The sequence below is a fragment of the Cuculus canorus genome, chromosome Z (genome assembly GCF_017976375.1).
Source record: "Cuculus canorus isolate bCucCan1 chromosome Z, bCucCan1.pri, whole genome shotgun sequence".
Lineage (NCBI taxonomy): Eukaryota > Metazoa > Chordata > Aves > Cuculiformes > Cuculidae > Cuculus > Cuculus canorus.
This window is the reverse complement of record NC_071441.1, coordinates 2,437,375-2,461,394: the sequence shown is the minus strand read 5'-3', so window position 1 is coordinate 2,461,394 and position 24,020 is coordinate 2,437,375. Positions and strand designations below refer to the sequence as shown.

At 45.3% G+C, this 24,020-nt stretch overlaps 1 protein-coding gene across 4 annotated transcripts in view; it reads right to left on the bottom strand.

Moving 5' to 3' along the window:
- Positions 1 to 14,676, bottom strand: part of DCP2 (decapping mRNA 2) — a 34,406-nt gene extending 19,730 nt beyond the window's left edge. For all 4 annotated transcript variants that reach the window (XM_054055340.1, XM_054055338.1, XM_054055339.1 and 1 more), the window contains exons 1-4: positions 14,567 to 14,676; positions 4,037 to 4,188; positions 2,747 to 2,874; positions 2,244 to 2,342 (exon numbers count right to left, since the gene is read on the bottom strand). In XM_054055340.1, coding sequence (XP_053911315.1) covers positions 2,244 to 2,342; positions 2,747 to 2,874; positions 4,037 to 4,188; positions 14,567 to 14,619 — 432 coding nt within the window. In that variant the 5' untranslated portion in view covers positions 14,620 to 14,676. The remainder of the gene's footprint in view (positions 1 to 2,243; positions 2,343 to 2,746; positions 2,875 to 4,036; positions 4,189 to 14,566) is intronic.
- Positions 14,677 to 24,020: the final 9,344 nt, after the last annotated feature.

Genomic DNA, 24,020 nt, shown 5'->3' with positions numbered 1-24,020 from the left:
TGGCACAATTCTCCAGCCAATTTTTAAAGAAAACAGACTTAGATTTTAAAAGATGGTCAGGAACACCAGTAAAACCTTGTCTCAACCCTCATCTCCTGTGGGTACGTATAGTGGGCAAGTATAGTGAAAACCAGATCCAAATAACTGCACATAAAATAATAACAGCGGGAAATACTCAAAATGTGTAACGCAAACTACCAGTATACATATTGGCATAAGCAAAATGGCCACAAATTCTGTTGTTGAAAAGGCATAGGAAATTAAGCACAAATATCAAAATAAACAGGTGCATTTAACACAAAACAAATAACTGACCAGTTAGTTTTCAAATCAGCACATAAAATCCTTACACCAAAATAAAAAGCATGCCATCTTCCCATCTAACTACATTAAGAACAGCGGTTAGGGGGGAAAACAAACAAACAAAAAAACAACTCAAAAAACCACACCATACACTGCCTCAATTAAGAGATGTTTTTCCTCCACATTTACTCTTACTACTAACACCAATGGTTTCCCTTCCTAAATGATCTTTCCAGATTATTTAAGTGTTGCACAAACTCCTTGTACCAAGGCAAGTATCCACCTAGTATGGTTTTGCCCTCACTAGTTTCTGAAACATCACCGAACTGTGTAGGCACTGCCCAGCTAAGACCTCTTCAATTAGACCTTACGCAAACGCAGTTTATAGTTTTAGACCTGTGAAAACCAGTTAAAAGATTCATGTACAGATATCACAGACATCTCTATTCCCAGCCATGTGTAGGCCTTGAAGAATTTGCCGGTTTATTCTCAATGATGATTCACGCCGATGCAAAAAGGTCACACCAACCGTGTTGGTTCGCTTGTGCAACCTAAAACAATTCTCCAAAATTAAAAACACCATCAAACACTTTTTTCTTTTCTCCAGAAGAACTGTGCCCACTTAGATGATTTGCTGGCATAACTTAAAAGAAAGAGGAAGGCATACTTCACGCCATTCCCTTCTGAAGCAGTTTTGCCTAGTTCGTCCGGTTCACTGCGTTGTGGTCCATATATTTTTATGGTCTCTTCCACTTTCAAGTAGTTCTTTAGAACAAGTCTAAAAGCACTTGACTAGTAAAAGTTTAACTGAACAAGCTACTTGTGGGGTAGAGGAAAAGAGAAAAGCATCAAATAATCAAGTTAACTTCACTAAGTCCCTGCTCGTCCTTCCCCCGGACAAGTTCGGTGCATCTGTAGCTCAGGTGTTTCACTCTTTGGCAGGTCATTTCATACCATGTAAATGACTTTCCACACTCAGAGATCATAAACTGCTAACAAGAAAGTGCATTTCATGTGTGTCCATCACATAATACTTCAATGTTAATACCTCACTTAGTTTCTCCAAATCCATATTAAATATATGAGTGGTATGAAAAGCACCATCAGGGAATCAGAGATATGTATGAATGAAAAATTCCACATTTGATGGGTTTTTTTTTTTTAAAAAAAAACAACCACCATGACTTCTCAGATATTGGTTCAGATGAACTGTGAAGAAAAACTCATGCATCTTACCACTCTCCCTCATCTTAATTTTTCCTTTCAAAAATTCTAGATGCGCTGTTACATGGAGATTGAGTTTACACCAGTAATATTCTTTTTCAGGCTATTTTTAGGATTCAGCTTCATTCTATATCTAGGTCTCCAGCAGCAATATATCCCACAGATTATTTTATTTTTCAGATTTTACTTGCTATATACATTGATCCTTGCTCCTACACTATTGAAAACCAGAAAAGCAAAGCTCGTCATGATTTTTCCATAATCTTCTGCAATCTTCAACTCAAATCTTTTGCCTCTTTACACGGCCCAGTGTACATAACCTAAATTCCCTTTTTTACATTTATGGTAGCCCATGAAATTAATATTCCAAAAGCCACAAAGGACATAAAATTTCCCAAGCACCAAAAATAAGTAAATTAATAGTCTAGCAGAAAACTTTTAAAAATACTCACTTAACTCATCAAGTTAGTGAAAACAATTACAAACATCAAACATTTATTTTTAAATTATATAACTGCCCCCTTGATTATCACTCTGGAAATCAGAAAAGCACTAGAAGCTACAGTAAAAGACTCCTGAAAGAACAGACTATTTAGTTACCTGATTTCAGTAATGAGATTCCAAAGTAAAATGTCTTTTCATCTAATGCATATATCCTGCTCTTGGCAAAATTTCATTTCTTTACCTTAAATTTAAGGGAATCAAATACAACTTACCTCTCTAGCAGCACAGTCATGAGGAGCCTCTTCCTTATTTACCTTTCCTTTTGGAAATCCCCAACCAGACTTTGCTAAATAGCCCTGAACCAAAAGAACCTGCAAAATATAAGGGAATGCAACTGTCAAACACACATTATTCTAACCAATTTCAATTAAATGTCTTGCCTTCACTATCCCCTGGTCCAAAAAGATACTTTAAGCTGTGAGGAAGGAAGCCAGTAGTTTTCCTGCGTTCTAGCAAGAATTGTGAAATTTTTTATGGTATCATGCAACTCAATAAAAAAACCCCAAAACTAGGTAAGAAAAGTAGAAGAGTCTATAGTCTCCCATGTTATTGTTTTGTACACGCTCAATGGTGTCAAGTAACTGTCAGGTCTCTGCGAATTGGAAGCATAACTTTTTTTTCCCCTCCAGATGAAAACGCAAACAGCAAATAGGATTACTTCTGCCAGCACATGCCATCTTTCCCTCCAGCCCTTTACAACTATTTCTGTACTTACATTTTCAAGTGTCTCATCAAGAATAATTGCACCATAGGTTGGCACTCCCATTTTATATTCTTTCCACTCATCTAAAACCTTTTGTACATCTTCACCTTGAGGCAGTAAAAAAGGGCAGTGATTGAAGAGTATGGCAGCACGTTAAGGAAGATAAACTTAAGCATCTAGTTTCAAATCACATACAGAAATACAGAAGATACCCGCGCAACGTCTGCAGTAACCACAGCCCGGTCCCCCAAGTGCATTACAAGACATATTTGTAGTACTGATAAAAAGCATTCCATTGAGGAGCACTTAAAAATACAATGCTACAGCAGAAATGTGAGATGGAGAGGGACAGATGTAGGGAACAAATAACATCTATTAAATTGTATTTTATCCTGCACTGCCTAGTATTACTAGAAGAATTCTATTGGCCTGAAAGTACATTTTAGAATCAAAACCATACCTAAAATAAATAAAACATAACTGCAGAATATCAAGTAACAAAAAGTTATCGTATTTTTACAGTTCATCGTTAAAATATAAGCTGTGGTGTTTCAAAGTAAGTATCTGTTATCAAACCAGCAGAGAAGTATGCTGTGTAGTGAAACCTCAGATAATATTTATCATGAAGAATTTTGGCTAGTGAAACAACATATAACACTGTGAGGAAAGTTAGAAGCCATACTCCAACCCCAGATAAAGAATATCTGGGAAAAGATTAAAACTCAAACACTTGCTGGATGAAAGTCATGTTTTTTTTCCTCCAGCAAGGACTAGATAGTATACATTCCAGCAGCCCCCGTAAGCAGTGAAAAAAAACACAGCCCAATCCTATAGAATCAGTAAAAATGCACCCTCTCCCCTACCAACAGAGCAAATGTCAGTACTTCCAACAAATACTTACCACTGGCCATGGGAGAACACATACCACCTTCACCTACGTTAGCATTCATGTCACTATTTACTTGAAAACAGATTCAATCAAGGAGACAAAACGTGATTAAGAGCTCCAACAGCTAATCTTTGAAACACACCTAGTCTGCAAAATAAAACCATAAGGAAAAATCCTCAAAGATCAAAACCAACCTGTTGTCCATAGTTCTTCAGCAGTGAGAAACATCTCTGTTGTAGATGTCACAAAATAATGGAAGCAATGAAGAGATAAAATCACACACTTTGCAATACTTTTAATCCCTGACACAAGAACTGCCATTTTCCTGCTGCAAGCATGAAATTTCGTTAACAATATTCAGTTTGTACTTTATCCACCAAGACAGAAAACAATCACAGTAATAAAAAGGATATCAGCTTTAGCAAAATCTCTTATCCCACACTGAGGTAATCCTGGTGTGTTTTGCATGTAGAAATCCAAGTAAAACCAATGGGCAAGTTCAATCTGAAAACACACTCTGATTGCATTGTCTCTCTCTTCACTTGGAATGTGCAAAATAAATCGGCTGCCAGGAAAAGAAGAAGTGCAAGATTAGTCAAATCTACCAATTCAAATAAATCTAACAATAAAACGTATTGCAACAGTGGAATTCCTGACCCATTAGCACAGAGCAGCAAAGATCTGGTGGTCTGGCCACCAGCGGGTTTTCACATCGAAGTGAAATAGAATTTTTAACAAGGAGAATGGATCATGACGTTCTTTCACAAAAGTCAATTACAATAAACTAAGTCAATTAACTGTTATGAAAACAGGGAGGGCAAGGACATCCTACATAAATGGTTACACTGCAAGAATGAAAGCATTTTTATGTGTCCAGTAAAGAACACCTGCAAACTCTGCCAACAGCTGTAAACACTTTTTTTTTTCCCAGAACAAGTTAAACACAGCTAAGTATTTACACTTAATACCACAGTACACTATTAATTTATGTAGATTTTAAAATTCAATACAACCCTATTATTCTTCTCAGTCTGGAACAGAACATGGTCAATCAGTTTATTTTTCAAGTCTACTTCATGCTTTCGCTCCAATATTGGTGCACAAATACAGAGCCCCAGAGATGTCAGTGTAAGCAGCACTGTGCGAGAGCTTATTTTATTCAAGTAGAAGAAGCTTTACTTATCAACATGATCAAGAGCAGCCCTGTGGAGAAGGACTGAGGGGTGCTGATTGACAAGAAGCTCAACATGAGGCAGCAGCATGCGCTCACAGCCCAGAAAGCCAATCATATCCTGGGGGCTGCATCAAAAGAAGCATGGCCGGGGGGGCGAGGGAGGGGATTCTGCCCCTCTACTCAGTTCTCATGAGATCCCACCTGGAGTACTATGTCCATTTCTGGAATCCCCAGCATAAGAAGGATATGAAACTATTGGAAGAGGTCCAGAGGAGGCAAAGGAAATGATCCAAGGGCTGGAGGACCTCTGTTAAAAGGACAAGCTGAGGGAGTTGAGGTTGATCAGCCTGAAGAAGAGAAGGCTTATAGTGACCTTCTAGTACTTGAAGGGGGCCTACAAGAAAGCTGGGGAGGGATATTTTACAAGGGCGTGTAGTGATAGGAAGAGGGGGAACGGCTTTGAATTGGAATAGGGGAGATTTAGATTAGAGATTAGGAAGAATTCCTTCACCACGAGGGTGGTGAGGCACTGACACAGGTTGCCCAGGGAAGCTGTGGTTACCCCATCCCTGGAGGTGTTCAAGGCCAGGTTGGATGGAGCCTTGAGCAGCCTGGTCTGGTGGGAGGTGTCCCTGCCCATCGCAGGGGACTGGAACTGGATGATCTTTAAGGTCCCTTCTAACCCAAACCATTCTATGATTCTCTAATTTAAATCCAAAATCAAGAACAATAGAATTTGGGGGTTTAGAAATTTAAGGCCATCCAACTCATTGAACTCAAACCATTTGACAGAGATCTTTTACATTCAACTCTTCAGTAACCCCAGCTAAATTTCAAAAGCACATAATACCATTGCCAGAATCAGAAATACTTAAGACATCTTTATTTAAAATTTTAAGTATCAAATTTTAAGGGGTGTCTGAAGTGGTTGCCTCGCCCAGGACTCCCAGGACTACAGGAATGGTTGGACTCAATGATCTAAGAGGTCTTTTCCAACCTAGTGATTATGTAATTCTATGATTTTACGACTCTGGCCTGGAACTGCCTCCTGCCTGGCCGCGGGAGTCCAGCCCCATGCCCTAGGGTCTCTGCCCAGGCTGGGGGACAAGGCTGTCACTTTCCCTTGGGCAGGTTCAACCAGCAGCAAAGCCCAGCACATATCCTGGGGACACACTGAACGGTAACACAGCTGGTCACACAGGCTGCCACAGACAAGGCACTGCCAGCACCTACACAGAGGACTCATATGAAACGCACACACAGAGACAACTCTCCTCTTCTTCAGCTGGCAAAAGCAGAGGGTTGCTAGTGCAGGTACACACTTGACACTCTCTAGGTTCACAAGTACGTGCACGTTCACGGGTTCCCCAAGCACCAGTACAGCTCTCTGTCCACCCAACACCTCTGCCCATCACAAGACTTCTTGCCTCAATGGATGGTCCAGCTCTACGTTTGCTAATGAGTGCATGCCACAGCAGGTTTGGGGAAGAAAAGACACCCCCCAACAGCCGGCACCAGGCACATGAGATGCAATCAACAGTCCTGCTCCAGCTGCCTGTGCTCTGCCCCTCACTGCCTCACTGACACAGTTCCCCCATAGTAGCTGGTGTTCAGGACACTCACCATTCCCACCCCAGACCCTGGAAGCCAGGACCCCCACTGATGTGAGTAGCTGGCACCGAGACACGCCCCCTCCCTCCTGTGGCTGACACGCTCGCACACACGGCTCGCATCGGTAGATGGCACGCCAACCTGCCACCCTTGCATCACACATGTACATGGGGAAGAGAGTGAAATTAAGCAGAGAAAATTAAGAAATATTTAATAAGGAAACATGAAAAGATATATTGCCACAGACTGTGGCAATCAGACAAAAGGCTCAGCCAGACAAGTGTACTGATTGGATCAGTTTTATACACAACCAATCCCAGTCATACCCCTCTCTGCCTGCCCCTGCTTTGTATCTTGTGGCCCCCTTCACCCACCGCACCCCTCCTGGCCTGGTGTGTGGGATCCTCCTGGTTTAGAGCCTTATTGGATGCCAAGGCCAGGCTGATCCTCCTGGAAGCAGTGCCTGTGGCTTCTTGACAGCCCATCAACTACTGTGACTGGCAGGTTTGTTCCTTGCCACTGCCTCCACTTTTCTTTACTTAGGTCTGTGTCTGTACAGTTTTGGTTCTATTACACCCTTTTCCCCCTCAGTTCCCTAGGAGCCAGTCCCCACTCAGATAAGCTTCCTGGAATGAACATTACCATCCCCACACAGACCCTCAATAAATCACTGGCCATGTTTGGTTCTCATCACCCTTATCGTTCCTCCCTCAGGCTTGTGTCCCTGTACTTTTGTTTATGGCTTCCTCCTTTTCTTATTATCCCATTTTTGCATTGAAAAACGTCCTTGGCCAGATACCCTTAAAGAAGCAGACACTCTCCCTTACACAAATAAACTTATTCACTTGAACAACAGTATTTTCCCGCTTACCTATTTTTACTTGGCAATACCACTCCTCTACTGCTCCTTTCTTTTTGAAGGTTCTATTCCTGCTGGAAGTAGCCCGTATATAGAAAACTGCTGCAGATCACAGCTAAAAAAACCAAAAGTCTGTTTTCTTTTATACCTAGTTGATGATCTTTGTCACCTCAGCCCTGCAGCTGAACATAAATCCTAAGATACAACACACAGAAGTAGTACCAAGGAGGAGTAAGAACGTACCAGCACTAGGTTTAAGAATAACAAGAGCAAAGCCAATAAGAACACTGCTGATTCATCAAGAAGTTAACTCTTCAGTTACTGAGAGCAACTGAAGTGCTAACAACAGCCATCTCTAGGCTGTAGTGGGTGCCAGTGCCCAACCACAGGGTGGCCTCCACTGCCCAGTGCCAGACACAACCAGCAGACCCACCACAGGGCACAGATGAAGCCAACGACAGTTGGCACCTCTGGGAACATGTATTTAAGAGAGGATAAAAATGCCAGACAGGCATAAGAAGAGTGTGAGACAGCAGTGCAAACACCAAGGTCAGAGAAGGAGGAGAAAGGGGATGTTCTTCATGGCACAGCAGATGTCCGTGCTGCAGCCTGCGGCAGATCCTGTGCCGGAGCAGATGGCTATTTCCTAAAGAAACCTCAGCCTATAGGGCTGATCCCTAGAGGCAAAGCATGACGAGAAAGGAGGAACATACGAGGTGCTATGGACTGACCACAACCCTCAATGCCTGTTCTGCTCAGGGGAGAAGGTACAGGAGATGGGAATGAAGGGATGGAGCTGAACCTTAGAAAAACGGGGACGCAGAGGTTGATGGTTCTAAATGTTTGTCTTTGTTTCGCTCTATCCAAACGTATTTTAAGAGGCAAGAAACTAAAATAATTTTCCTGAAGTCTAATCTGTTTTGCTCACGATGGTAACTGGTAACCAACCTGCCTGTCTCATCCTGAGCCACAAGCTTTTCCATCCTATTTTGTCCTCCATCCAGCTGAAGAGGGAGAGTGGCTGGGTGGGTGTCTCAGTGCTGGCCAAGGTTAACCCACTACAGTACTGATGTCAAAAGATGGGGTAACAGCCCTTGCTTATACAAGAAAGAGAACACCAAAAAGCCCCAAAAACTACAGACTCTGTGCCTCGACTCAATTTATTCAGCAAATAACAACTCCGTAGCACAAGCACGACAAAAAAATTACACGAATACCTGTTAAGCGTTATTTAACAAAGTGGGTCAGAGCAGTCCCATTACTGAGGCTTAAACACACAATAATCTACGAGAAGCGGAATAAATCGTATCCTGGCATAGTGCGATTCTAAAACAGCCTAGGAGCCCAACGAATGTTTGAAGATGTTATGTACCTGGCTTTAGCTTTCAGCTTGTTTTCACATGCTGGCAAGTAACATTTCACCCTCCGAATACGAACTCTAAGTGTAGAAGTCTCTTAATTTAGTTTACCAGCAGGGACAAACTGTTAACAGCTTGGAAGAAAAGCAAGCCTTAAATGAAATTGCGTTAAACTAGTGGGTTTAATCTTACTTTTCTTATCTTCAGGAGATCGGTTTTGCAGTGAAAACATTTAACAATAATCATCACCACTGTGACTTATATTCACACAAATCTCCATAGCTGAAAAGCCCACTTACTACTTTACACTGTTGGAAAAAATTGTGGGGTTTGTTTGGGCTTTATCTCTTTTGGGTTTGTGGTTTGTTTTTTTTTTTTTAAAAAAAAGGTAGTTTATACTGATTCTCAAGTACAGGTTTCAGTGCTGTATACGTGTATGCATTTACATATATAAATATATGTGTGTTTATATATATATTTCAGTATTATATTCTGTGAACTCAGCTATGAATGTTCGACTCTGAATGTACATTACAGCATGTATCTTCATACGTTGAGCTCTACAAGACAAACAAAGCTCAAGGCCTGACAGCCCTTCACCCAGTGTGCTTGACTTTATAAAGCCAACATACAAGACGATTTTTTAGTAACATGCATTAAAATTTCTACACTTAAGCTTAGCTATGATCCATGTGAAATTATCATCTATTCTACCCCTAACAGCGTGGAAAAACACTAAGGTTAATACCAGACAGAACATACACAAGTACACATCGAGCCCGCAGAGTCTGGGAATTTTTTTCTCCCACATAAGAAACAGGTACACTAAACTTCCCTGTCCCATTAAAAACTTAAAATCTGCTACTGAATGCTACAGATGCTTCTGAATAGCCAGACTGTACCCTCAGCAAAACACACGATCACACAAATACTGCAAGCAAAACTTCATAAAAATAACATCAAGCCACAAACCCAACCCAAGAACATAATCCAGACCCTCCTACAAGTTCATGTATGTCAAAGCTGAGTTGCTTTAAATGACTACAGGCGACAGAAATTTGGATTCTCAGTAAAATCAGGTATAAAACCAAAGCGTATTTGTCAACTTAAGATCAAAATCGATGACTACAAAAAGAAATACAGTCATCCCACACAGAACCTTAAAACTTGGAAGCTCCGGTTCACAACTGAAACAATAAAAATAACTGATGCGGTAAAGATTACCCAGCAGTACTTCATGTTTTTTTAACCTATGAGGCTCAATAAAAACAAGCAAACAAAAAAAGAAGCATTACACCCTCCCCTCAAGACATACAAAATTAAGATACCAGCTAAGGCACCTTTGTCTGCCTCTGGAGTCAGCAACAGGTAGTCATGAGAACTACCTGCAGGCATTAAAAAGGCACTAGCTGCCCTGAACAGTGGAGTTACTATTTAGGCTTAATTGGCTGAATTAGCTGGAACAGCTGCAAGTGATCTGAGGATCAACACATGAGCCTCTTTGAGGAGCCTCTGCCTACGCAGGAGCCCCTGTGAGGAATATAAAGAAAGTGGTTCAGAGTAAAATGAAAGCCAAACGCATTTTAATTCAGCAATGCACTATGCTGACAGAATCAGCACCAGCTCAGGTGGTCTCTCATAAGGAAATGTATCAAGCATGTAAAATGGCAGATGCAGCGAAAAGTTCTGATGATTGTTCTCTCTTGCTTAAACAAACTCGAAGAACTAAGAGTTTCCTGCATAGAATCCAGGCCTTTTGCTTCAGCATAAGGAAAATACTCCTGTCCAAAGATAAAGTGTACAAGTCTGACAGACGTTCTAGCTCTCAAAAGATGCAAATAAAAGCAATAGTTCTGTTTTGTGGACATCTAAGAATTAACTTAGATTTCTAGTTTTCAAACACACCAAAATAAAAAAAAATAAATAAAAAAAAACCCCACAGAACCCACTAATTAAAAAAAACACCAAATACCCAAACTATCAGGCAAGCTTGATTCAAAACCAGACTTATTTCATTGTTTAGCTTAGTAAAAGTAATGGGAAAGCTTGCCATCTCCTAAAAATTCACCAACAGTTGTTTAGAGTTGCAGGCCACACTTCTATAGTTCATATACAAAGAGACTATAGAATTTCTACAGATCCTGTAACTTTCCAAACCTGCTACACTGAACTTAGAGCTATTTCAGTACTGAGGTTTTATTTTCTGAAAGAATTTTGAAAAAAATACTTGACACCTTCTTAATAACCAAGTATGAATAATTACTCATCTCTTTCTACCAGAGTTTCTACTAATACTACACACAGACTGAAGAATGTGGGAAGTGAAAGATACTTTGATAACTCATTTATAGGCAACCACCTGAAGCAGAGCACCTCTGATTTTCTCCTTATTTAACAGTACGTCCTCTCCATTGAGCCAAGGTCTATCAAGCCCTATCACTCCTGCAGCGCATACTCCTCTCTTTAACCCAGACCAAAGCCTTGCTCCTCTACTCTCTTCAGTTGCTCTCTCTACATCCAAGCAAGGAAACTTACTCGAAGCAAGACTGATCTGTTAGCGCTCATGAAAGTCAACAAGGTGAAGTAGCGCTGTACTTTGAGGTGAATCAGAGTCAGTTCAGTGACTAACGGAGTTGTTGTAAATAACTTCATTTTCTGAAAGCTAGCTGCATCTTTCCCAGACAGCGTTCTTCTCTACCGTGATAACACAGGCATTGGCTCTGAGAAAGGCCATTGCTTATACTTAACCAAGGCCTTCCTCGAGCTGGCAGAAAAGGAGCCGCACCTGCGATGGGGGGTACATGACCCTAAACTGACCAACAGAGTATTCCACCCCACAGACACCATACTTGGTATAAAACTGAGAGATCATCAGAGTCTTGCTCTTTTCTCTTATGGCCAATGTCCAGTGAGGACCTCATCTGTCTGAGTGCTCCTGATCCGGGTTCCTGAGCCCAGCTCCCTCCTAACCGGTAAGTCTTTTTCCTCTCATTTCCCTGCAGAGTAGGGGGAGCTCAGGGAGGGATTTTGGAAGCTCAACTGCACGGATTTAGCTGCCGAGTTTGGCCGGGTGGGGTTAAACCGTGACAAGTAGGAAAAGATGAAGACTCAGGCAGATGGTAACTACCAGCCCCTCATCTACCATTCTAAGCCTTCCTCTGTTTTTATTTTTTTCCAATTAAAGCCACACGACCACATCCGTATAATTAGAAGACAAAACATTTCAAAGGTAGAAGATGTCAGCAATTCAGAGGGACACGGTGGGACGGCCAGTCCCTTCTCTCTGCAGGAAGCCCAAAGGAGACTAGTTGGAAAGAAGAACTGGCTTCAGAGGCCAGGCTTAGAGAACTGAAATTTACTTGGGTACTGCAAAATGACTCTTGCATTAAGCACACAACAAAACATTACAAGGAGAGCAGCTCTAGCTTCATGCAGCATTCCTGCTTCTAAGGTATTTTCACTTATTTGAAAACAGTAATTCCAGTAAGTGGACTAAGCTTCATCCCCAGTTACCTCTCCCTCTCAGACTTACACTACACTTCAGAAGAAGTCTTTTAGAGGTGGTAAAACATAAGGATTATTTCATATCAAATGACTTATCACAAAATATCAAGCTGAGGAGATGCCAGTCTGGGGCACAAAAATCCAAGGATGACAGATGAATTTAGAAGTCCAAGGAGCTGCAACACAGATGATCAGAGGACGAGATCATAAGGGAGTAAGTGCCTCTGTGCTCCCCAAGAAAAGAGAATCTGTGTTTTATGAAAATTCAAATATGCAGCATTTCTAATACAAAAAAACTAACCACTTCACTCTGAAAGGACTGACAAGCAGGAGAGGACAGTTTCAGATTCACATAATCATAGAACACGGGATTGGAAGGGACCTCAGGGGTCATCTGATCTAACCTTTCAGGTAACATATCGTTTAAACAACACAGCCCAGAACCTTGTCAAGCTGAGCCTTAAAAGTGTCTACTGTAGAAGAATCTACCACTTCCCTGGGGAGATTATTCTAATGCTTAACTAGTCTCATGGAGAAATAATTTCTTCTGGAATATTGTCGGGCTTTGTGCTGTGACTGCTTCCCTGGGGAGCCTGTTCCAGTGCTTCACCATGCTCTGGGTGAAGGACCTTTCCCCAATACCTATTCTAAACCTCCCCTGACACATATTCCTGCCTTTCCCTTGGGTCCTATCAATGGTCAACAGAGAGATGAGTGCCTGTTCACCCTCCTCCCCTTCTCCAGCCTGAACAGATCAGACATCAGGATTTAAGGGTATCACTCAGGCTCTTCCTTTTCTGTCTCACTGGAACATTCTCTTCCAGGAGAAGGGACTTCCTGCCACCCCTTCTAAGCGATGCCAGACTTCTGAACATCACATCAACTCACCACAACTTACGTCACATCAATCTCACACTTCCACGTCCTGTTTGACCCCCATCAAACAGCAGGAGCTGCAGAACCACAGGGGAGGAACCAACCACACATGCCACATTTTTTCTCCCCCACACTCAGCTTCTTCCCAGCTGCCGGTTCAGCCCCCACACAGAGCCAGGTGAGGGCTGTGGGGCAGGGCAGGGGAACTCAGGGTGGGTGGGGGATGCAGGGTAGGGCAGGTGGCATGGCGACACAGGGCAGGGGGACACGGCGGGGGGGGGGGGGACCTGGGACAGGGCAGGGACATGGAGACACGGGGCTTGGGTAGGGACACAGGGCAGGGGGACACGCAGGCCAGGGGGGCCATGGGGCAGGGCAGGGGGACACGAGAGGAACATGAGGAGGGGGTGGGGCAGGGACACAGGGTGAGGGAGGACACAGGGGGAGAGGGGGACTCAGGGCAGGGGGGACACGGATGGAGAAAAGGACACAGGCAGGGGGACTCAGGGCAGGGGGGACATGGCGCAAGGCAGGGGGGCACTGGAGGGGAACAGGCAGGGCAGGACAGCGGGGGGACACAGGCAGGGGGACAGAGCAGGGGGAGAGACACACAGGGTAGAGGGGGGGCACATGGGTAGGGGGACACAGGGCGGGGGGACGGGGGGAAGGCGGGGGGATGCAGGGTGGGAGGACACGGGCAGGGGGACACAGAGTGTGGGGCAAGAGGGACACACGAGGCATGGGGGACATGGGGAGGTTGGGGACAAGGGGCGGGGGGACACATGGGGGAAGAGAGGCACACGGGAGGGGAGCACGGGGGTGGCACAGGGTGGGGGAGGGGGTACACGGGGCGGGAGGGCACAAGGGGAGGGAGGGACACACGAGAGGGGACACGGGGTGAGGGAGGTACATGGGGAGGTGGGGGATACAAAGTGGGAAGGTAGGACACAGGGAAGAGGAAGGACAAACGAGCGGAGAGGGGACAAAGAGGGGAAGGAAGACATGGGGGCACACAGGGAGATGGGTAACACAGAGGGAAGGAAGGCACAAGGGGAAGGGAAGGACACACGGGGGGGACAAGATGGGGAAGAGGGAGCACATGGGGCGGGGGTACACAGCGTGGAAGAGGGGGCACACATGGCAGGGACAGGGTGGGGAGGGGGACACACGGGGGGAGGGCACAGAGGGAGGTGGGGAATATGGAGCGGGGAGGGGGGGACAGAGCGCGAAGGAAGGACACGGGGGGAAACCGTGTGTGGGGAAGGGGGGACACACGGGGAACACACGGGGGGAGGGAAGGCACACGAGGAGGAACACAGGGGGCAGGAGGGCAGAGGGGAAGGGGAGGGCAGAGGGGAAGGGGAGGGCAGAGGGGAAGGGGAGGGCAGAGGGGAAGGGGAGGGCAGAGGGGAAGGGGGGGACACGGGGCGGGGAAGACACAGAGTGGAGGAGGGGAACATGGGGGGAGGGGGGGCACAGGGCACACGCGGGGAGACACGGGGCAGAGGGGCGGGACACACACACGGGTCGGGCTGTCGGCGCTGCCCCCGCCCCGCGGTACCTGCACAGGTCGTCCAGGACGCTGCTGGGGATCTCGGCCCGTTTGGTCTCCATGGGGAAGCGCGGCTCATCCCGACGCGGCTCAGCGCGAGCCCCGGCGGGTGGGCGGGGCGCGGCGGAGCGGCGGCCGCCCGGACCAATGGGCGCGCCCCGCCGGGCCTTGTCTCCGCCCACCCGGCCGCGCAGCATCCAATCAGCAGCCGCGGGGGGACGGGACCCACGGGCGGCGTCATCGCCGCGTGCCAACGGGGGCGGGCGGGGTGCGTCACGTGGCGCCAGAGCGCGGGGCCGCGCGAGACAGCGGCGGCAGCGCCCCCTGCGGCCACTGCGGGGGGGGCGGTGAGGGGATGGGCGGGAAGGGACGTCAAACCCATCCAGTTCCACTCCTGCCGCGCGCAGGGACATCCCACTGGATCAGGGGCTGCCCAAGGCCCATCCAACCTGGCCTGGAACACCTCCAGGGATGAGGCAGCCACAGCTTCCCTGGGCAACCTGGGCCAGGGCCTCACCACCCTCATGATGAAGAACTTCTTCCTTATGTCCAGTCTAAATCTGCCCCTCTCCAGTTTATACCCATTGCCCCTCGTTCTATCCCCACAAGCCTTTGTAAACAGCCCCTCTCCAGCTTTCCTGTAGCCCCTTCAGGCACTGGAAGGTCACTATAAGATCTCCTCTGAGCCTTCTCTTCTCCAGGCTGAACAACCCCAACTCTCTCAGCCTGTCCTCGTATGGAAGGTTCTCCAGCCCTCCGATCATCTTCGTAGCCTCCTCTGGTCCCATTCCAACAGCTCCGTATCCTTCTTACATTCAGGATTCCAGAACTGGACACCGTACTCCAAATGAGGTCTCACAAGAGAGGAACAGAGGGAATAGCTTCTCATCAACCAGCACCCCCAAGTCCTTCTCTGCAGGGCTGCTCTCAACAACATCATCTCCCATCTTGTACTGAAATTGGGGATTGCCCTGACCCAGGTGTGTGACCTTGCACTTGGCCTTGTTGAGGTTCCAGTTTGAAACAGTTTGAGAGAACTGGATGATCTTTAAGGTCCCTTCCAAACCAAACCTTTCTATGATTCTGTAAATCTGTGAAAAGCCAGACTCAATAATCAATGCCAATTTCATTACTAAGTAAAGTATTCTCTAATATGACGTTGGGCATGCAGGGGATCGCTCCACCTAATGTGCATGCAATGGTCCAGTCCAATTCACAAAGGCTGCACATAGTCAATGCACACATATCCATCACTTTTCCTGGAGCACTTGTGTCTATTATAATCAGTTCCCTGAATTTATTTACATAAGTTTCCTTGCCCTTGGCGCACGTGCTCTGCCCTCTGGTGGTCTCCTTCAGGGGTCTCGGGATGAAGGCCATAGATCTTCCTCACAGCTGAACTTTCCAACTCCCCTTCTTGTGCGTGCTTTTAGACTCCTGGGGCACCTCTTCAGGGTTGCATTTTGTCCTACCTGGTTCTTCTTTCTCTTATCATTGCACTAGTCCTTGTTATCTGGCTTAATTTGATAGAGTTGCATTCTTTCCCATTCTTTCTAAGTGTAGCCTTGTAAAATTCCTTATTTAACCCTAAGTATCCAGGCACAGACTAGCTAAAACTTATCATTCAAGCTAATCACAGAATCACAAGGTTGGAAAGGACCCATTGGATCATCGAGTCCAACCATTCCTAACACTCCCTAAACCATGTCCCTCAGCACTTCATCCACCCGTTCCTTAAACACCTCCAGGGAAGGCGACTCGACCCCCTCCCTGGGCAGCTGTTCCAGTACCCAATGACTCTTACTGTGAAGAATTTTTTTCTGATATCCAACCTGAACCTCCCCTGACGGAGCTTGAGGCCATTCCCTCTTGTCCTGTCCCCTGTCACTGGGGAGAAGAGCCCAGCTCCCTCCTCTCCACAACCTCCTTTCAGGCAGTTGTAGAGAGCAATAAGGTCTACCCTCAGCCTCCTCTTCTCCAGGCTAAACAACCCCCAGCTCTCTCAGCCGCTCCTCGTCAGACTTGTTCTCCAGCCCCTCACCAGCTTCGTTGCTCTTCTCTGGACACACTCCAGAGCCTCAACATCCTTCTTGTGGTGAGGGGTCCAGAACCGAACACAGTATTCGAGGTGCGGTCTCACCAGTGCCGAGTACAGAGGGAGAATCACCTCCCTGGACCTGCTGGTGACCCCATTTCTGATACAAGCCAAGATGCCGTTGGCCTTCTTGGCCACCTGGGCACACTGCTGGCTCATGTTCAGTCGGCTGTCAACCAGCACCCCCAGGTCCTTCTCTTCCATGCAGCTCTCCAGCCATTCTTCCCCCAGTCTGAAGCGCTGCATAGGGTTGTTGTGCCGCAAGTGCACATCTAATCTTAGATTTTAGTTCAAAACTCACAAAAACTATACACAATATTCAACTATATACTAGGTTAGCAACTTGTAACGAATCCTTTCTTCCTTCAAATTCTATGATTCTATGTCACCACTCCCCATCATCCTGGCACACTGTCCCCCCTCCTCTACGAGTCCTGCAGTTGCACATGGGGTAGTTGACTTGCTGCAAATCAAGCTTGGCTTCAACCCCCCCCCCATCCACACATTATGTTTGCTTTGGACACGGTGTGCATTTTTAAATTCACAGGCTGCAGAGCGAAACATGAAGCCCCACTGCCATTAGGAGGGAATATTCGGTGCATTTCTCTCTCCTTCCCGGCCAAAGTGCCGGAGCTCCCTCAGTCCCCACTTCCACGGCTGCCACTGCTGCAGTGCCGTCCTGCCTGCAGTGGGTCTCAAGGAGCCACGGCGGGTAGAATCTGTAGAAAAACTGATGTTTAAAGTGAATAGTGATGTGTAAAGTAAATAGTTTTCTCCTTTAGCTACCAGAGCCAGTTAAGTCAACATCAGCAGGAGAGAGAGGATAAGAATGGATGATCAGGAGACTGGTGGCATGATAACTGCGCCAGCCTCGACTGGCTTGGTTGTCTGTAGTGGATTTACGTGGTATAACTTGCTGAAAGCACCAAAAGGAAAGGAGGCAAAGGATACATTTCTCACTTTCTGTCCATAACCATTAAGAAATTAGTTATGAATACATGCACTTTTTGTGTCTTCAGGGTAACACCAGGCTGGTGTCTCTGTTAGCTTCTTTCTTCATTCAAATGAGCCTGTAAACACACAGAGTTAATATTAAAGTACTTAATTTGTAGAGCGAAAATTTTTGGCCAGAACCAAAATTTCTCTGTATTTTATTTCTTTTCATTGTGTTTCTCTAGATTTTTTTTTCTTTGCTACTGATCTTTATCTTCAAAAAATACTGAAATTTGAACTGGGAGGTTGAATTGCTTCAGTACAAGGCTTGTTGGGACATCAGAACATTTTATGCTTCCTTCTGCCACTCTACCTCTGAAGTCAAGCAGTAACAGTACTGTTAATATGGCTAGACAGAGGGACAAATAGGAGTTTCTGAGTGCAAATTGGTGAATCCCACTGTTCAGGGTTCCAGAGAGTTCAGTTTGTACTAGAAATGTAGACATCTGCATCTGGTTCAGGGTATTGGGGCTACTCTTCCCACTGGTGTTTTCCCCTGTGCTACTACAGCTTTTTTTTTTAACTCCTTTCCCGCCGCTCCCCTCCATAAGGATGTGGTGCCAGGAGCTCCTACCACTGATAAGGAGAAAAATAAATGTTTTAAAAGAAGCACTGCGATATTTGGTCATCTACGCTACTGTTGGCCCATTCCTGGTTTCTGCAAAACACCCCTGATACTATGAAAGAAAAGTAAATTAGAGAAATGTTACCTAAGTTATGAAATGCTCTTGGATAACAAGCTGCTTAACATAGGAGAAATATACTAACTGAAGAACATAATGAAAGCTTATAGACGGTGTTCCCAAGGCCCCAGGACAGGAGGGCTAGCAGAGATACATTTGGACATTTCTGCTTGCTCCATTTTTGAGACATTGCTCAAAGACTCCGGGTTAGCCAGGAGAGAAATCTATGAAAAAAAATGTATTCATAAATGGGATTTGGAACTGTGCATCATTGAGAGGAGGGTGTTTCTCACTTAGAACCTTACGTGTTTTCTATTTTCGTGCACTCCTTTCACCCATTAGCTCATACAAAGCAAGTTTTAGTTAAAGCTGACACATTCAGGTCAGCTTATTTCCCCAGACACATATTTCCCCAGGGATAAATCTACATGTAGACCCCTCCAGGGAACTTGCATGCACAGATGTATTGAGGGCAAAGTTGGCAATACCTCTTGTCAAGCTGCTAGGGCAATAAAGACAGCAGGAGGCCAGGTAAAGCATTGAGAAATTTACCTAGGACCTGCAGCACCTCACAGCTCCAAGCAACCTGCAGAATCACCCAGCGATTCCATCAAACGGGTCTTTAATCTTTGCTTATCAGCCAACCTTGGCAGTCAGTCAGAAAAGCAACAATAAGACATTTGCAAAATAATGTTTCTTGTCTGTTTGTGCAGGGAAAAGGAAAGAAGATAACAGAAAAGAAAAAAAAAAAGGGTCAGTCATTTGTGGCATCAGAAAGGAGTCTCAGGAGAGTAGCTAGGCTGCACAGGAAAAGCCACAGTTGAAGGCGGAGAGAGTTTTGATCGGAGAAGGTGGCCAAGGTGGAAAACAGAACTGTCTTGAGTAGGAGGACGCTCTCACAAGCCAAGAAGAGCTCAAAAAACATGTGTTTGCAAGTTCTCATAAACAAGAAGTTCTCATCCACCATGAACCCTCGAGTCCTTCTCCACAGGGCTGCTCTCAAGAAAAAGGTATTCATTCTGCTTAGGCCTTCAAGAAGTGGTTTCTATACTAAAATCTCCAACAAAGGATTGCTAATGGAGGTAGCAGGGAAGGGCGCTGAAAAGCACTAACTTAAATTTTGTAAATAATACAAGCTCAGCACACCTACTTACTGCAAGCTTGTATTTTGGGGCAAATTTTCATAAGAACTGCAAGAAGCCAATACAAGCATGACTCTCCTGCTTTGCTCAGTGTGTTACATGGGAAACGAGGTGAGTGGGAGAGCTCACACAGGCCTGTATCTCAGGTGGGCAGTGGATCTACAATATAACAAATACTATATAACCCATACTGAGAAACGTAAGTAGTTAAAATATGAAGCAAGCTTTAGGTACAGGAAATTACCCACACAATGTTAAAGAAAACTTAGGGTTAGATCCATATTTGTCTCAGTTCTCTGGTTGTTAAGGATAGCCATGAAGATACTCTGAAAAAAGATCTAGCGGGATTTGTGATTTTTTTTTTTACTAAGTGAGAAGTATCATAGAAAGAGCCACAGGTGTAGTGATGTACAAGAAATTATAAAAATTAATAAGATGCATTCAGTAGATAATTTCAATGAGGAATAGCAAACCCTGGTGAAGTTTACCCTGCAGAGGAGGTAGGAAACCTGTGAAAAAGTCAGCAATCACAGGTTTATTTTATGTATAGAGAGGTGTGGTAAGCCTGCACATAAAAGTCTGCATTAGGCTTTTCCTAACATTGCATTACTTTACTCAAATAACTTTATGATTTAAGACCGTGCAAGTAATCATTAATTTAATGACAATGACACATACATCATCATACACACAGGACAAGCAGGCAGTGAAGCATAGCACATGCTACAGGGCATGACTGCATGGTTTACTTAAGGCAATGCTAAACTCAAACGGGCTTATCCAGCTGATCCATGTAACAGATTTACACATCCCTGGGGCATGTTCATCCACTCAGGCTCCAAGGTAAGCAGATTGTTGGAGGAAGTATGCACCTGTGCTAAAGCCAGAGGCTAACCTTGACATCTGGAGGGATGACAGGAGTGGACGATGGCTCAGAGCGCAGAGATATACAGCATGAAAGACAGCTAAGAGAAGTCAATGAGCTCATCTAGGCTTTTCTGATCCTAAAATCAGGCTTAATAGCTTAAAACATCAAAGTAGAGAAGCAAAGATGCTAATTTGCATTAAGCAGACAATACAGGTAGACAAAATATTAGCCACAAAAATGGAAAGGGTAAAACGGAGGACAATGAGAAGGAAATAACCCTGTTACATGCTGTTTTCTTTTAGCTGCTTTTAGAATGCACCCTCGGTGGGCAAAAAGTTGCAGCCAGTGAGTGTGCATGTGGTCTAAGGGTGCAATTCCTCTCTCAGCCCAAGTGTATCCAGTTACCTGTGAGCTTAGATGCTAGCTCTGGTATTTTATGATAACCTACAGACAGAGGCAGAGTTGCCTGGACAAACTGGCTACTACTGCGTGGTTTTGGTTCTGATACCTGGCATACCACTACTTTCAAAACCTGCAAAGTGGGAAGGCACTCATCTCTTGGTCCTCCATAGGTCCTGTGGCATTTTTTCTGATTCTCCTCATCTCCAACAGAAGCTCCTTGAGCAGGTCACTCGATCCCCTTCAATCTTCCTCTCTGGGCTGGCTCTTTCAGGTTACAGTATTCCTTCCTTGTTCTTAGTTTCAGGCCTTTCTGGGAACGAGAAGGAGCACTGCCCAGTATTGTGTGCCCTCTGTATTGTGTCAGAAGAACATTGGTATTTTCTAGTACAGCACCCTACCTTTGTTTCTATTTGCCTTTCCAGTTTGTTTCTTCTAACAACCCATTTTTCTCTTGCTCCGTAACAATTAAAGCATCATAAATAAAACAGTTAAATATGGTACTGCTAAGAGGGAATTACTCAGCACACTGTAGTACACTGAAAACACTCGTCTAGCACAGATCAACTGTTATGCCACATTTAAAAGTATTTTTTTTAAATAAAACCAAACAAACACAGAGTTATTATGAAAACTCAGCTGGAATTCAGTTATTTTTAACATTTTTAGTATATTCCTTTCCCTATAAGAGTTCTGTGTCTTATCTGCTCTCTTCCTCCATCCTTCAGTTTTACAAGTATGACCAAAAACCCTAGAATTTTTAGAGAGGCCTTATTAAGTGTGAGGAGAGAAAGCACGGGAGAAAAAAAGATCAAAAGACCAGAGCAAGTTTCCATGGGGCTTCTTGCTCTCCTGCAAAACATGATCCAATTCCACAGATCCCTTTTCAGTTTCAGAATTGCTTATTTAGAACGTAGCAGGTCCTGTAGTTCCTCCAAATCCCAGCATACCCGGATACAAAGCAAGAGTCACCCTCCTTTCTGCACCCTTTGGTGATGTTTATGCCACGTTACTTTTAACTTTGTTGTGTTTGTTCTCAGAAGTGAAGGCTAAGTTGAAACATGAGATTGCTGCCTTCAGCTAACTGCATGGAGATTAGAAAGAACTAGAGCTTCCTCAGAGATACAGAGGAACAGGGCGAAGGAAAAGATTAAACGGTCACTCGTGACATCAAAGGAAATTTCAATTTCAAACAGAAGGAAAAAAAAAAAAAATCTGTGATTGCGGTTAAGCTCAGCAATGTGCTGTCCAAGAGGGCTGTAGAATTTCCATCGTCAGGATTTTCAGACCCCAGTAGTCCAAATCCTAAGCACTATGGTCTGTCTTTCCCATCAGCCCTACTTTGAGCAGAAGAGTGGTCTATGTAACAAGATTAAACCTTTTATTACAAAAAAAACAAAACAAAACCAAAAACAAAGAAAAAACTACAGGATGAACCTTTTGTTCAGGGTTATAGAATCACAGAATGCTTTGGGCTGGAAGGGATCTTTACACTTCATCTAGTCCAAACATCCTGCAGGAGCAGGGATGGCTTGAACTAGATCAAGTTGCTCAGAGCCCCATCCAACCTGACCTTGGATGGAGTAGGACTTACCTTACAGACTAAGTATTATTATCTTCTCACCTCTGCCTTTAATAAGACAGCTACTTGAAAGAAGAAAAGGTATTTGTTTTGTTTTAAACTCTTTGCAAGATGCCTTCCCCCAAAAAAATGGAAGCTCAAAGGCACAATGTGCTATTTACATTTAAATTTTCTTAGCTGAAGAAAAGACACACAAAAAATCACTCAGTAGAAGACTCATCTGTATTTTCTGGTGTGCCTACGAGTGACACAGTTTTGAAGAAGGCAGGGAGAGCCTACGATACTGGTTGTAATGCTGAGTAGGATGCGGAGGAGTTGCTGAGAGGGATCAGCCCAGCCAAGGAAGTTTCCAGGACTGCATCATAGCCAATAAATTATATTTAGTTGGCAAGAACACTGTGCACACCATAAATTCTCGGGTACAGCTGCAGCAAGGTGCTGCTGCTCTCAGTCTGGTCACCATGCAGCAATGTTGTCATCACCTTTCCTATACATCACGTCAATTCATAGCATCCCTTTGATTTCCAGTCATCACGTCTGACATCAGTGGTAACACATACTGCCTTTCTTTTTCTTCTTTAAACCCTTTAGGCAGTTTTAGGGGGCTGGAGCTGGGCCCTCATTCTCTGTAGCTCCATTTACACACGACTCCTCTGCAGAGCCTCCCTACCCTCCAGCAGATCAACACTTCCTCACAGCTTAGTGTCATCGGCGAACTGCTAAGCGTATGTTCATTCCCCTCATCCAGGTCATTGATAAAGATATTGAGCAGGACGGGACCCAGCACTGAGCGCTGAGGGACACCACTTGTGACCAGCCTCCAGCTGGAGTTAACTCCATTTACCACCACTCTTTGGTCTTGGCCATCCAACCAGTTTGTAACCCAGCAGAGGGTGCACCTGCCCAGCCCAGTGCTGGCCAGATTTTCAAGGAGAAATGGTGCCCAGGGCTTTACTGAAGCCCAGGTGCATCACATGCACAGCCTTTCCCTGGTGCACACACGGACACCCCCAGGTCCTTCTCTGCAGCTGCCTTTCCATGTGCAGCCTGGGCAACGACATGAGCCGGCAATGTGCGCTCACAGCCCAGAAGGACAACTGTGTCCTGCGCTGCATCCAAAGCAGCGTGGCCAGCAGGGCGAGGGAGGGGATCCTGCCCCTCTGTTCCTCTCTTGGGAGACCTCATCTGGAGTACTGTGTCCAGTTCTGGAATCTTCAACGTAAGAAGGAGATGGAGCTGTTGGAACGGGTCCAGAGGAGGCTACAAAGATGACCCAAGGGCTGGAGCACCTTCCATACGAGGACAGGCTGAGAGTTGGGGTTGTTCAGACTGGAGAAGAGAAGGCTCCGAGGAGATCTTATAGCGACCTTCCAGTGCCTGAAGGGGCTACAGGAAAGCTGGGGAGGGACTCTTCCTAAAGGCTTGTGGGGACAGGACGAGGGGCAATGGGGATAAACTGGAGAGGGGCAGATTTAGACTAGAGTTAAGGAAGAATTTCTTAACCATGAGGGTGGTGAGGCTGTGGCCCAGGTTGCCCAGGGAAGCTGTGGCTGCCCCATCCCTGGAGGTGTTCCAGGCCAGGCTGTGTGGGCCTTGGGCAGCCCCTGATCCAGTGGGATGTCCCTGCCCGTGGCAGGGGGGTTGGAACTGGATGGGCTTTGAGGTCCCTTCCACCTCAAACCACTCTACGACTCTATGACA